Source organism: Pangasianodon hypophthalmus, chromosome 1 (assembly GCF_027358585.1).
Source record: "Pangasianodon hypophthalmus isolate fPanHyp1 chromosome 1, fPanHyp1.pri, whole genome shotgun sequence".
Taxonomy (NCBI): Eukaryota; Metazoa; Chordata; class Actinopteri; order Siluriformes; family Pangasiidae; genus Pangasianodon; species Pangasianodon hypophthalmus.
Genome location: NC_069710.1, coordinates 30,780,591 through 30,796,205, shown reverse-complemented (window position 1 = coordinate 30,796,205; position 15,615 = coordinate 30,780,591). Strand labels below are relative to the sequence as shown.

Genomic DNA, 15,615 nt, shown 5'->3' with positions numbered 1-15,615 from the left:
CTTTATTGAAACTAAGCGCCCAAACCTGTTCCAGCATGAAACTGACCCTATGAAAGTGAGGTCTATGAAGATAGGGTTTGCCAAGGTTGGAGTGAAAGATCTCAAGTGGACTGCACAGAGCCCTGACCTCAACCCCATTGAACACCTTTGGGATGAATTGGAATGGCGAATGCACACCAGGCCTCCTCACCCAACATCAGACATCAGTGCGTAACCTCACTAATGCTCTTGTGACTGAAATCTAGTGGAAAGCCTTCCCAGAAGAGTGGAGGTTAATATAACAGCAACAATATAACAGTGATGGCTAGGTGTCCACAAACTTTTGACCATATAGTGTACATCCCATTCAAATGTTTGGCAAAATCAAACAGTAAAAAAAAAGTTAATTTCAATTCCAAGGTGTAAGACTACATAATGTGGAAAAGTTCAAGAGGGGTGAATACTTGCAAAGCACCATAGAGTGCTGTACGGTCCTTACTAAACATCAAACCATTGACATTAAATCATAGCTTTGCTAAATTTTTCATTGTGCTACAAACTGCAGCAGAGATCTGAAGATCACACACTTTGTGGAAAAATGTCTTGTACAGCTCGAGATTGTCCGATTTGCATAAACGAAGACTGTGAAGTTTCAGTTTGGCATCAGCATAAAATAATAACAGTAATTTAAAAGCCTTAACGTGGTACAGGTAGATGAAATAATCTCTGGCTTTGTGATGTGTGTGTTGCTTAATTCAGGCTGAAAGAATTCTGTTGCACGGCTGATCCTGTAGCCAAGGCTGCTGTAAAGCCTGCAGCGGGGGCCTGATCGAACCGCTGTGATTAGAATGATGGATTGGAGTGTGGAAAAGGCAGCTTCGGAGAGACGTCCAAACCCAGCAGAGTCCGAGTCTGATTGAATTAAGGGAGGTTTCCTTCGCTCTGGGCAGTGAGGAAGAAGCTCTGCTACTGTGTGTGTTTCCGAGCTGTAATTTCGGGCAAGACTACAAACACTAGGAAGAATTTCCCAACAGTGTGTCTGTGGATTTTAGATGCTTTTTATTATTTTCCTGACTGAAATAACTCATCGAGAAAAAGAGCAGACGACCATCCAAGCGCTTCTAAAAGACTCATAATGCAAATAATTCCCTCTTTAACTCAAACGTGGGAGCAGCTTTTTGAAAATAGTGCACGAGCTGATTTGCCTAAAACTCCCCCGAGTCAAATATCTCACACACACACACACACACACACACGTCTCAGCAGCCGAAGAGCAGGATGTACCTTAACTCCGTGCCCCACGTCGTCCAGAACGGTGTAGTCTATCGGTTTTCGGATGTACCTCACCGGCCTCTCTACGTTGGCTGGAGCGATGATCTTGTGCGTCCTGGTTGTGTTCTTGTTAGTGGTCAGGATGCCGATCTCTCGCCTGGCCACCTTCTCCTTATGGATGTCCACTGTCTATAAAGAAAAGCGATAAAAGCAAATAAACCATGATGCAACAGCAACCTGCGCAAGTTGATGCCATCTCTTTATTCTGCCATCTCTTTAAAATCATCTCTTTAAAATCTCTTTACACAGCAGCCACACACACACACACACACACACACACACACACACACACACAAACCAACTCAATGGCTATCTTTACTGTCCACAGATGGAGAGATGGTTCATAATGGAATCGAGGTACAAAATACTACAACACAGTAATAAAAAATATGTAAAGAAGTACAGAAGTATATGAGCGTCCTTTCTAACGATTTCCGATCATCAGAAACATTTGTGAAAGTTGTTTTGGGATGAAACTGACTCGTTTGCTCATTACATATTTTCTGTAACGGTGCAAGCTGCCAAAAAAGTCACTACATCTAAAGCACACTGTTTTTCATTCAACACAGAATGAAACCACAAACCACAAAGCGTAACCATGTTTTCGGAAATCTTAAAGTTACAGCTATAATTCTGACTGTTACGAAGCCCTGACACTGGAGACTCCTTCCATAAATAAACTATAGAAATGCATACATGCAGGTGATTTGTGTATATTCTGGGTAACTGTGTGAGCTTATATGGCAAACAACTTCCTCCTCCACCTCCCTAACCATGATCATTCACACAGCATGTTCACTGATCTCAAGGTCTGAAGAGCTGAGGGAATGTAAGCCCTGACACACACACCACAGACACCACACACACACCACACACACACACACACACACACACAAAGAGGATTCCTTTCATTCCTCTCTCTGTGGAATGAGAGCACTGTATCTCTCTGTCTTGTTTTCAATATCAGTCCCGACCTGCGACTCACCAAAAACCACTGAGAACCAACACATGGCCACACCCAAGACATTCAAACAACACACTCCACTTCCTGGTTTTGAAACGTAACACCCACTAAGATACAGTGTTCCCAATCATCCGAGTTACTCACTGCTCACCTGAAATAACCTTCAGAGGACCAGACATTCATAATGGACAATTCAATTCAATTCAATTTCATTTGTATAGCGCTTTTAACAATGAACATTGTCTCAAAGCAGCTTTACAGAACATAAGAAACAAAAAACATGCAAACAGAAACAAAAACATGCAAACAGTCCTAGATTTTAGACAGAATTATCTCTAGTGAGCAAGCCTGAGGCGACTGAGGCGACTGTGGCAAGGAAAAACTCCCTTAGATGATATGAGGAAGAAACCTTGAGAGGAACCAGACAATCATCATGGACCTTATTGTGTCTGTTTATGGTTGATTTATTCCTGTCTTCTGTTTTTTTCTGCATTTGTGACTCATTAGTGTTCTGCTGTTGTAGATAGTCTCACATGGATACGTTAAAGATTTATACTTCCCAAAAACAGTTCCTACCAAAGTCTCAGCCTCAGTGTTTAATCTCACCTGGAAGCTGTAGATTTGTAAGAGCTGCTGCTGTAATCATAAACACTGTCCTGTGCTCATCCCAGGACTCATTCACAATCTGCACATGCTGAATATCTCACTCAATACTGCTTGTTTTTACTCTTCCACACCTGTAAACTGTAATGATTTATAATCCCACTATTCACTGTCAACCAGAAAACCCCCAAAAATGTCATGTAGCCAAATCTAAATGGCTTGACTCATAAACCCACGAAATGCTGAGCAGTTATAAAAAACAAAAAAAGTTAGCTAATTTTCTGAACCAACACCACGTCCATGACTAGAAAAAGTGTGTGTGAGTGTAGAGGTGTGAGTGACATGACTAATATATCACGTCATAACTGATAAGATTCTATGATACACGAAATGCAACACAATATATAGGTCTGCTTTAAAAAAAACTATTCGATTATTTATTGTCTATAAAAATATTTTATATTCAAATGAAACATTTTTAGTTATAAAAATCAGTTATTATAATGTTCTAAAAAAATTAACACTGAAAAGGAGAAAATAATTTCACACTTTTAAAGATTAAGCTCAATATTTGAATGTCAAATCAGCTGCTTATCATCAGTTTTTAATTAAACTGACATATATATATATAAAAAAATTTTAAATTATAGAATGGTATCATGATATCTTAGAAAATATCTCTATTGTGAAATAACACTGGTCTACAAATTTTGGGAAATTATTGACCTCCGAGATAAATTGCGCTAATTCTTACATATATAGATTAGATGAATTAGAAAACAGGTGATAAAGGTGCTGGTTGGCTAAAGTTTTCAAGATATTCATGATGCCTCGCAACTTCTCGACAAAGTACGGTAGAACAATGAAAATGGTACCATATGAAAGTTTATAAATGTATCTTCACTTTGAGACTAAAGATTATTACCTAACTGTAATTTATTGGTCTTTTATTGCAGAGTACGTTTGTCTTGGCCAGATCTACGCATCATACTGTTACATTTGGTGGCTTGTGAAAGTGTCATTGCCTAACACTTCCAAGGAACAATCGCGTGATATCTTCCCTCAGAAACCAAGATGCCTCGAAACTGTGTAAGCAATGCAGATAACTTCTGCTACATTTGTGGCGAGGTTACATTTGCATCTCAAAAGTGCAGTATGACGGCAGTGGTTAAAAAAAGGCATGCCACCTATATTTTGGATGCAGTGGAGTCCGTCCATGCTTGCCGATTACTGCTGGAACCTCTCCAGGGATGATCCTACTGCAGTTCACAAGAGACAAGCACCGTTTAGATACCGAATAAAGGCGGAACCTCGTCGTTTAATCTGATGTTAGAGCTAGTATTCTGTAATTATCTGATATTCACATTATATTTCGTAAGCTTTAAAACTGTATAATTTTGAGGTTGTATCTTAAAAAATGCTGTGGGAATCTACACAGCAATGGGACCAACCCACCCACAATTCGGTCAGTTTTTCATGAAAAAAAGCATGAAAATGTTACATGGAAAAAAAAAACATAAATGAATGGAAAGTTATGTTATTGGTATCAATGAAGAGATACATTTATACTGATTGGTGTGGCACCATTCTCATTGCTATATGACAATTTGCAGAAAAGGTATGGAGCATAATCACACCCCCCCCCTTCTAATTTTACATTATTTTGATGCAATTTTGACCTGAAGCTGTATCTTGGAAACTGGAGCCAATTAACACTCAGGACTTAAGTTTCCTTTATTAGTGACCAAATTCTGGTAAAACTGAGTTACTTTCATTTCCGAGGCTTTCTCCTTGTAGACCAGTGTAATTGATCACAATATAGATATTACATCATTTTGCCCAGCCCTATGCGAGTATATTTGAACCGTGTGTATAATTCCTTTCTGACAGTCTTGTATTAATGAGGCTTTAACTCATTTTGAGAGGGAAGTAAACAGCTTGAGAGAGGTTGGTCCTGGTGATTAGTAACAAGTTGGATGGATCCAGCTCGCACACACTGATCCAACCAGGCCGACTAAAGACGTTATCTTTATTTCATCAGTGTGATTGTGACCAATTCCACATTCACGGACCAACAGTCCTTTTAAATACTTTGAATGCTACTGTATTTTTTTTTTAAACTGTTGGGTGATCAACTTAATGTCCAAAAAACTTTACTCAAAAAACATAATCTTTAAGTCACATAAGCATCTTTTTAAAAGGTTGCAAAACACTTTAAAAAAAAATTAGATTTATAAAAGGCAAACAATATCCCATACCACCTTCCACAACCAGAACAACTGCTAACCCTTACACATACAGGGCACTATTTAAAGAGTTCTGCCATTTTATATTCAGGTCAGAAACCGCAGAGTAGAAGGTTTGCTGCACATGACATCGCAGTAGGCTAGTGTCCACACAATGTGGTGTAGAATTCACAGAAAAACCCAGAATACACTCTGTAGTGAGAGCTGTGGGTTAAATTAACCAACGTCCACAGCAGGAAACTGAACAATTGCAACACCTAAGAATGTTTTCCTGTCGAACACAAAGTGCACAAAACCCTCGCAGCAGGAACTGAGGTGGATTAGGGTAGGGTGCAGGGGTGAGTGATGAGGTTTTACGCACACTTTAATCTCGAATCTGCTTCAGTTTTGCAGCTCGCGACCTCCTGTAACCCCTCGAACAAACCCAGTGTGCAATCAGGAGCACACACAGATGTGAGGCAGACTCTAGTGCTTTAGAGTCATAAAGCAGCAGTGGAAAGACGCTGATGATGGACAGAGTGTGTGTGTGTGTGTGTGTGTGTGTATTTGAGACTGCACCAATGGTAGCAGCAGTTCTTTATCACAGCAAACAAGCATGCAGCTGGCAGAGGGAGGGAAGTGAGAGGCCGCATAGGCTGATTTCATCTCCTTCCTGTGTGTAAAAATACCGTCCAGGCTGAAACCACCCAGCACACACACACACACACACACACACACACACACAAATAAACAATGAAATCCAAGAGTAGGTAAAGTCCTTGAGAACAAAAGTATTTGATTTGTGGTGTCATTTGCACAAAAATGCACAGATTTCTTTGACGCACAAGCGTCTCTAGATCTTTACAAGTGAAAAAAAAAAAAAAAAAAATCATTTAATGGTTGTAAATTTTAATCATATTAAATCTTCACCATCTCACATTCATTCTCTCTTCAGGGCTCATTATATTTCATTCAAAACCGCTTCTGAGAGCCATCCGAAAGGAACCTCGGAAAGGCCGGAGTGTTTATGGTCTTTCAAGATCTTAGCTGTCCATCAAACCAGAGGGCGGAGCTATAAAGGGAAATGAGCAGGTTTAATTGCTCTTTCAAATAAAATGGCGGCATTTCGTCTGGGAGGAAGATGCAACCTCATCTGAGGAAACAGCATTGTCTAATGAAATCATGAGTTAAGATTTGTGGACTTTACTCGGAGCTCAATTACAGCTGAACTTTTTCAGTCTCCCAGCCAATCACAGTAGAGGTGGGCAGGTCATTCAGATGCTTTGGTTTCAGACAGCACCTTCGCTCCATCTGAAGTGCCTTTCTGACACTCTGAAGGAATTGGAAGCCGGTCCTAAGAGATGTATAAGTGGGCACTAACACTCACTTCCTCTCTCTCTCTCTCTCTCTCTCTCTCTCTCTCTCTCCCCTTCTCCCTCACTTAGTTGCTGTTATGGGCATCTTGTTCAATCCTCAGTCACTGACTCACTCTCTGATTAAATGGTTCCACAGATGGAGGAGAAATGTCACCCTCGGCCCGCTGCCACTACACTGCCCCCAATCCCAACAATCCCACCACAGCTGGATCCAGCAGCTATTTCTGCCAGCTGTCTGTGCTTTCTGTGAAGAATGATCCTGACTCATTCTTACTCATTCAGGTTTTTTTCCCTGTCAAATGTCTGAACTGTGGAACAAGTGATTTCTGCTCTACTCACAGAAGGTCATGTTAGCAAACATGCAATGCACCAGTTTAAAAATAGATACATTTTGATTTTGGTCTTACCATTTCTATTTATTAACAAACTATCCTTGGTGTCTCACGTTGCATACTTATTTACTGTTCCAGACAGCTCTTGAGCACTAACACTAACCAGTTTTGTTTTCCTATTACAGTGTATAAATTTAAAAAAAAGTTTCATGTCATCTTCAAACCTACTGAATGATCCATTTCTTTTCGTGATTTTCTAGATTAGTAAATAATTTTGATTTACTAATCATACAGGCTTACTATGAAATCGCTAAACGTTTAACAGTTCAGCTTGGAAACCTAACGGACATGGATGTGCCATCTAGTGGATGTCGATTTTAATCCTCTAGATGTACATAAAGTGCTCAGTGCTTTTTTTGAGCGCTTTCTTTAATTTTGCGAGTTAAGCAGTGAAGATGGCGGGAGTTGAGAAAGTAATGAGATGTTCAGGAAACATGTCAGGAATGTCTTACTGTTGCTGATGACAAAGCACATACTAGTCTTTACACTCCGGCGGAACTAATCATCTGGATAATTACGTTCCTGTGTAGTTGAGGGTTAAGGATCTTGCTCGGGGGTATTCCGGTCATCACTGCTCCTGATTATTAGCCAGGGTGAATCATGGAGCACTGGAAGTGTATTCTCTCTTCAGGGTTATTGCTCACAGAGGGACTAGCTGTGGATTTATTGTCAGTCGGGATAGTGATTTAACAGCAGTGAGGTACTAACAGAGAGTTACAGCCCCATCATTTTAGACTACGTACAGTGATTTAGAGAATCTAACCAAGCGCAGAGGTCTAGTTCACTAAATACTCACATAGCTACAACTGGCCTACATGAACCAAGAGGGGGAAAAATGAATTTAAGTATATCAGAGTGTAATGGCGTTTTCATGCAGTGTGTTTTGACAGCACTATTAAGCCCTGAATGGTCTGATGAGTGAGTGTGTGACTCAGTATGACCCGATCCCACACCTCCCTCCCTCCCCTCCCTCCCTCCCTCCGAGCGGCCGTTTATGGCCTGGCAGCTTCCACACGCTGCATAAATCTTACACTGCCCTGTAAATTAAATGACCCAAACGCAATTTCTACGCCGACTTTTTGCGAGGTGGTTTAACGCGGCGCTGAGACTCAGAGCCAGCTGTGGTAAAACTGCCCTGTTCACTATATAGTGCACTATTTTCGGCACAGGTCGTTTTGTAGTGGTATCCAAAAACATAATGAGAGAATCCAGTACACTTTTTTTTTTATTAAATATTAAACAACAGTGTAGCCTAAGGAAGGCAACATACCCATAATGCACTGTGTTGTTTGGACTGTTAATCCACTCATACTTTCATGGCAGAAGACTAATAAGGCAACATCCTTTGAGACTACCTTTAGCAGATTAATTGTTTTGTGGAGCCATGTGCTCCGTTTATATATTGATCGATTACTTTATCATCCTTTGGTCAAACAATAGTTAATGTTGTGACAGAATGTGATGACTGTCTCAGATTTCCCTGTTCAGGAAATCTGTTGATATTAACCTCCATCTCGAGTAATCCGATCACAAGTGGACAGTGTGAACATGATCGAGTGATCGAGTGATTGGAATTCCAGCTCTTTTCAGTGAGTCAGATCATTTGACTCATCTCATCAATAAGAGTCGACTCTTTCAACTCCCAAGAGGCTCATTTTTTCTCTGTTTGCTCTTCCGTCCCCTTGGCCTTCATGAACAACCTCCATGCACCTTAGCATCGAGTCTACAAGTCTCAGGATCTTTACTCGAGTGATGAACAATGCTCTTCCAAAAACTATTCCCTCAGGTGGTGTTGTGATGATGGTGGTGGAAAGCCCTGGCTAAAAGCCCTGGTGAGTGTGGAGGCCATCGCATATGATTAACATCTCTCAGATAGGGGCGGAGTCATCATGGAAGAAACCACGCCCACCACGATAGAAATGTTTTAGTCAGATGAGCTTTGGATTGAAATTAAAATAAATAAATGCCCCCAAAAGCATAACATAGCCATTGATTTCCTCCTCTAATCTGTCACTCATCTCTATAAACACCGTGTATGTGTGTTTACAAAGATCAGGATTGCCCTTGACAACTGTTTCAAACAGGAAATGAGCAAGCTTCAGCAGTTTTCTCAGTGTGGCATCTGCTAAAATTCCAACCATGCACGAACACACACATACACCCACAAAGCATAACCAAGCAATATTACAGTCCGACACACCCACACACACGAAAGTGTGCTCGTTCACACTTGCATGGAGGCACACACGTGTGTATGCGGTCTATCCAGTTGCCCAATCAAGCAACATTTAATAACAGAGCAAAAGCCGCACATGATTACGTGATTATTTTAGACTTGGGAAAGTATGACCAGATGTTTGTGGGTTACTGGGAGTTACCGGCAGCCTCCGCCTTCAACACTGTTAGTGTGAAAACACACTGCACATTTCACAAGAACAAAAGACACACACTTCACACTGTCCTTAACGTGGCACACAATGAACAAAACAGCCACCCGTCCAAATCACCGACAGATGATCAACAAATAACACCAGGTGTGTGACTCAAGGCCATTCTGCCGTTATAGGGACGCGGCATGGAGGTGTGCTTCAGGACTGACGACAAAAAAGTCATGAGAAACATTAGGAAGATGCCAGAATAGATCTAGCTACTCTAAGGTTAGCACAAAAGTTCTCGAGATGACAAAGCACTAATGCTAATGAATGAGTCAGAAAGATGGGATTGCAAAAAGATTTACACATAGACAGTCCGACATCAATCGATCATCCATCAGTCCACGACACACAGTAATTAGTGATCATCTAAAGCCATTTCACTCAGCACTACAACACTATTGATTCACGGCAACAACGCCACACCCGCACACTTTATCCCTCATGTCCGGTGATGATGGAAAAGGAGTTTTATATATAGTGTAATTTTAAAAAGCAGCACTCTACAGTGTAATCTGTGTCTCTCTCTGTCTATCTGCTCTAATGAACATCTGTCTGTGCAGGAAGTAGATGGTATCAGTGTTTCCAGAGGGACTGAATCCTCACATCAGCTCCAAAGCAAAGCCACGTAGCAGATTGAGGGCAGGGAAGATGGATGATGCCAACACGGGGCTGTGAGTCTGGTTTGGGCTTCTGTCTGCCACATAGAGCAACTTCCACAAGCGTATAAATTAAACATTCACCAATACTGATACTGGTATCGGGCATCGGTCCGATCCTGTACTGTACTCAAGTTGGTGTGAATTTCACACACACAAAGATGCTCTTGAGCGGAGAGCAGTGAAGAAAGCGTGCAGAGAAACTGTCACAAGTGAGAGCAGTTCAATTCTGCGAGCACTGAGCACTGAGACACACACTTACTTTACACTGTGAGTCAAGGTGCAATTCATGGCATGTTGTGCACATCAGGGGTTGTTGATTATTTTCCTATAACAGCACTTGTGAAGCATTTATTTAGTACAGAATGTAAATCATTTTAAAATTGTTGACTAAAATATGATGAAACATAACTATTTTTACTGTCAGCTTCTAATCTGTTTCCTGCTTTTCTGTTTCCACCAATCGTTTACATTTACATTTATGGCATTTGGCAGACGCCATTATCCAGAGCGACTTACAATTATCTCATTTATACACCTGAGCAGTTGAGGGCCTTGCTCAAGGGCCCAGCAGTGGCAGCTTGGCGGTGCTGGGATTTGAACTCTCAACCTTCCGATCAGGAGTCCAACGTCTTATCCACCGAGTTACCACTTCCCACCATGAGTGATCACGGCGCCCAACGTGGGGCAGGACATGAGGTGCGTCACAGACAAGAAAGAAAACTGAAAGATATAAAGATATGAAACTAGCGCAGTTAATGTAAAAATGTTACCGTGACAACCCTGCTGTAATCGGTCTTATGCATAGGAGTGGGGGCGGGGCTTGGTGACCTGACAGTGTCAGGTCTTGGTTATCGTGATTATTTTTTATAAAAGGACACTGTTATAAATATTTGTAGAAATTTCTAGAGATCACTGTTAAACTGATGGCATTTGTTTTTCGACATCTGTGTTTAAGTGGATAAAAACAAAAATGCCATTGTATTTGTTAAACATGTATAAAGTATTCACTCTAAAAATGCTCATCTCTATCTCTGGAACAAAATAAAGACTGCTCAAAGGACCGTATATAAGCCATATAAAGTCTCGATGTTATGATTCATCTCTGGTGGGTTTATTAGTGAGTTACGAAGTGTTCTACAGTCTGATTTAGGAAGAAATCTGATTACTGATTGACTCTTATAGACTCAGAGATTCTGTATTATTAAATTACTTAAGTGCTTATAGTTGCAAAAATCAGATCTTTTTTGCCTTTATCAGATTGTTTCGTGGACGTGCTTGATATCTTGCGCAGCACCATTAGCGCTTGTGCTGTAACGTCTCTCGTTGTGACGCTGTATACAGCAACTCGAGCTGTGCTCCATCATCAGGAAGCGGAGGAGGGAGGAGGGCTTCCGCGCTCTAACCATCCAGCTCCATTTCCTGTTCGGAACAAACTCATCCACACAGCAGAGACGAGAGAGAGAGAGAGAGAGTGTGTGTGTGTGTGTATGTATGTGGATGGGGGGGTTAGAGTTTTTGCCGGGGGTAAAATGCCTGTCATTGTGTTGGAATCCAGGATACCAAGCAGATAGTACAGGCGCCTGGTTTCCTTTAATTAATCAGCCACACCACTGTTCCTGGATGATCTATTCCTTTAAGAATAAAACCAGAGAGAAGGAGGATGGAGCCGTAATGGCCGTCTGTACAGTACAGTAACTGCTGCTGTTTCATCACTGAACACACAATGCAGAGCGATGCCTGTCTAACTACCTGCCTTTCCCTCAGCAAGCACCTTATATTTATACAACCTTATATTTACACGCAATATGACGTGTTAAAAATGGTCAGATCGATTAAACCCAGGTCACATGACACTCCATTAAAGATGGCTGCCACATCAGAGCATAACGAAGCGAATTATTAAAATACACAAAGCACAGCAACCATTACACTTTGAAATATGGAAGGAGTCTCCAGTGTCAGTGCTTTTACTCGTCCCATACCGCATGGCGTCCCTGCTGGCCGCCATCTTGACCCACGACCATTTGTAACGGTCAGAGATAAAGCTATAACGTTAATGTCCATGTGCCGTGTACCTGCAGGAAAAGCGGCCAGTGAGTGTATGTATGAACTCCTTTCAAATCAGGCGAAGAAAGAATTGCTGCTTCTTTTGTATGAACTGCACAGAGCTTTCACACGCATCAGAGCCTGAAGCACAGAAATCTAATAATCACACACACACACACACAAACACACACGATCAGAAAGAGGGGAACACACAGTCTCTCTCTGCTGAGGCTCCAGCTGGCCAGACAAAACAGTGTCTGTTCATAGTCTATTAACAGCCTCTTCATACAGAGGCAGAACTCTAGGTAGCAGCTTCACAATCTCCCACTCATTTACACACACACACACACACACACACAACAGACAGGCTTTCCTCCAACTTCTGTTTTCCACTCATAGTGACTAATACACACGCTGTAACACAGTTCAGAGTTAAGATCGCCCCCCACCTCAACACACACACACACACACACACACACCACACAGGCTTTCCTCCAACTTCTGTTTTCCACTCATAGTGACTAATACACACGCTGTAACACAGTATAAGGTTAAGATTGCCCCCCACCCCCAACACACACACACACACACCACTATAAATGCAGAGACCTCTGATTAGTCAGACGGACAGGATTAATTTCATCGCATTAAGGTTTGGACAGTAGTTCCGGCTGTAACGTGAACAACAGGTTTATATTAATGCTCTCGTTCTGATACGTTATCGTTTCTATGGTAACAGCTCATTCACGCGGTGGACGCTCATATGGTGTAGTATTTTGTTAGAAGAGTTTATGAGTCTCAAGTGTCAGCGCTTTGTAACAGTCACAGTGCTTTGTAAAGTCTTCAGGACAGAGGAGTTTACGCTTTCTGGTTTCTCTGGTTTCTCGGTGGGTGAGCGGAAGACGCTATAACGTAAGCGATAACAGAAACTGTCTTGTCTCTTGGACATTCCGTGATATTAAATCTAACTATAGACTGTTAAAATGCGTGACTTTATGTACTTTAATAAATTAAACAGTGTAATCGTTGGTCGCTGTGGTATAACCGGAATAACACACTCCACACCGTGCTGTTATATGAAAATAATCGTCATGTAACAGCACGATCTGTGGTGTATGAATGCTTACAGATCGCTCAACTCTACCATCTTTCCATCCCGTCCATCTAATCACATTATTTATTGTTAATTTTAGTAGAAGCAGGAGAACGACATATATTAAGTATGAGCCAGACTCGTTATCGGCTGAGCTACTGAAATGAGCAAACAGAGCGTCAGTATACAACACTCTCATCAGACGTGAGGGAGGATGACGTCACTCAGAGATATGAACACACACGGCAATACACACCAACTGATACACAGACGTATGACTGAGTGTGAAAGCGTACGAGACGAGTGACAGAGATGAAGAGAGAATGACAGAGATGATAGAGAGAGTACAGAGTGTGTACTCTGTGTGTGTACTCTGTGTGTGTGACCTGTGAGATGTGGTTGATGGAGGACTCCATGCGGCGGAGCTGCGAGGCCTGGATGTCGAGCAGCTGTAGAACATTGTTGGCTAAGGCGTTGATCTGGTAGGCGACGCTGGCCAGTGACTGGGTCGTGTACGCTTTGGTCTCCTCCAGCGCCTTCCTCTTATCCTGTGCCTGAAAATCACATGTGAGAGGAAAACATTTTCATTCATGTGCATTTCACTTTTCCGTGCGTGCAGATTGTTAAACCAGGATTGAGTTAGTTTTAGAAATGCGGAAACTTTTCTAAAACGAGATGAAGAAGGGCAAAACTCGCAAAACAGAAACAACCAACCAATCAGACGCTGGTAAAGAGTATAAGAGTATAAGACTCTACACACTTACGGACTTTGTTTAACATTTACAGTACTAAGATATTTAAAGTCTGAGGTAGTCTAAATGATTATTTCCACAGTTCACCAAGAAAAATCAAAGAAAAGTATCTTACTGTTTGCAAGCAAAAAAGCGTATAAAGCATCATTGTAATTGTGCAAAAAAAAATTTCTAGTAATTTCTAGTAAATTCTAGTAATATTCAACCTGGCAAAAATATCATATTGTGATATCATGAAGTCTCAAAGGTTTGCTCAAAAACTTCCAGCAACGCAGAGCTTCATTTAAAAAAAAAAAAAAACCTGTGATATATATACATATACACACACACACACACACACACATTATATATATATATATATGTGTGTGTGTGTGTGTGTGTGTGTGTGTATATATATATATATATATATATGTGTGTGTGTGTGTGTATATATATATATATATATATATATATATATATATATATGTGTGTGTGTGTGTGTGTGTGTGTGTGTGTGCGTATATATATATGTGTGTGTGTGTGTGTGTGTGTGTGTGTGTATATATATATATATATATATATATATATATATATATATATATATATATATATATATATATATATGTCAAGAAAAACAAATATATTTTATTTTAACAACAAAAAAAATATATTTGATGTATTTACTGTCTAGAAATATAAATGCAAGTTCAAAATTTCTATTTCAAAAACAGCTGCTTCCAGTCAGTCTGTAATTAAAGTTATATATTTTTAAAACATGCAAAAAGAGATCTCATAATGTTCACAATATCTCAGAAAAGCATTGTCTTTTCTTGTTTCTGCTCCACAACACTGATGATAAATATAAATGGATAAAAAGTATGATGCTCTTTAATTAATAACTGCTGTAGTATAAGAGGAATAAAACACTTTTATTCGTGATATATGAGAAAAGTTAACTCTGAGATGGCAACGGTAACTTTGTTGTTGATTATTTTCCTGTAACAGCACATCCATAAGTGTTTTATTCCTTACATATTATTTTGGAGAAGTAAATTACACCTCTCCAGCTTTCTATCCATTTTCCTTCCATAAACGAGTGCACACTGTCTGTCAGTGATGTAGTTGATAACCGATTACATCATCCTATAGCGCCCAGGCCGAGTGTGAGAAGTGAAAGACATTTACACCACGCAAAATCAATCTTATACATCACGCTGCTCTGCAGCATCAACAGCGACCGCAAACAAACTCCACAAAGCTGTGAGAAGTGCTCAGTTCCTCCGAGAGCGGGTGTGGTGAGGCTCCATCCACCTGTGGTCAACCGCCGTTTGACTAAAAAGAAGTTCTGCTGCCATTACAGCGCCTCTCACACACACACACAAAAACGCATTACACAAATGCAGCACATGGTTTCCGTCTGATTAGATAAGCCTAAAGTCTTCAGTGAAACACGTGTCCTTTTTATGACCTCATTTAAAGCCATTAAATTAAAAAAGTAACGCAGGCGTCGAGCTACATGACGCTCTCCAGACAGTCGAGTCACCAGCTGCATGAGGACAGCAAGAGAGATATAAATGATGTGTTTGGTAATAACTGGATCCTGGAATGAGGAAAGATTCGTTTAGAGACAGATGCTGAAGCTAAGCTCATCTTTATGGAGGTCTCTGTGGATATGTTCTATACACTTATATATACATATATATACACATACACTATATTGCCAAAAGTTTCGGGACGTCTGCCTTTACATGCACGTGAACTTTAATGACATCCCATTCTT

At 40.7% G+C, this 15,615-nt stretch overlaps 1 protein-coding gene across 9 annotated transcripts in view; it reads right to left on the bottom strand.

Annotated features, from left to right (window-relative positions):
• The window catches only part of abi1a (abl-interactor 1a), a 64,123-nt gene that overhangs the window by 24,136 nt on the left and 24,372 nt on the right, over positions 1-15,615 (bottom strand). For all 9 annotated transcript variants that reach the window (XM_026944796.3, XM_026944800.3, XM_034303210.2 and 6 more), the window contains exons 2-3: positions 13,491-13,658; positions 1,264-1,440 (exon numbers count right to left, since the gene is read on the bottom strand). In XM_026944796.3, coding sequence (XP_026800597.3) covers positions 1,264-1,440; positions 13,491-13,658 — 345 coding nt within the window. The remainder of the gene's footprint in view (positions 1-1,263; positions 1,441-13,490; positions 13,659-15,615) is intronic.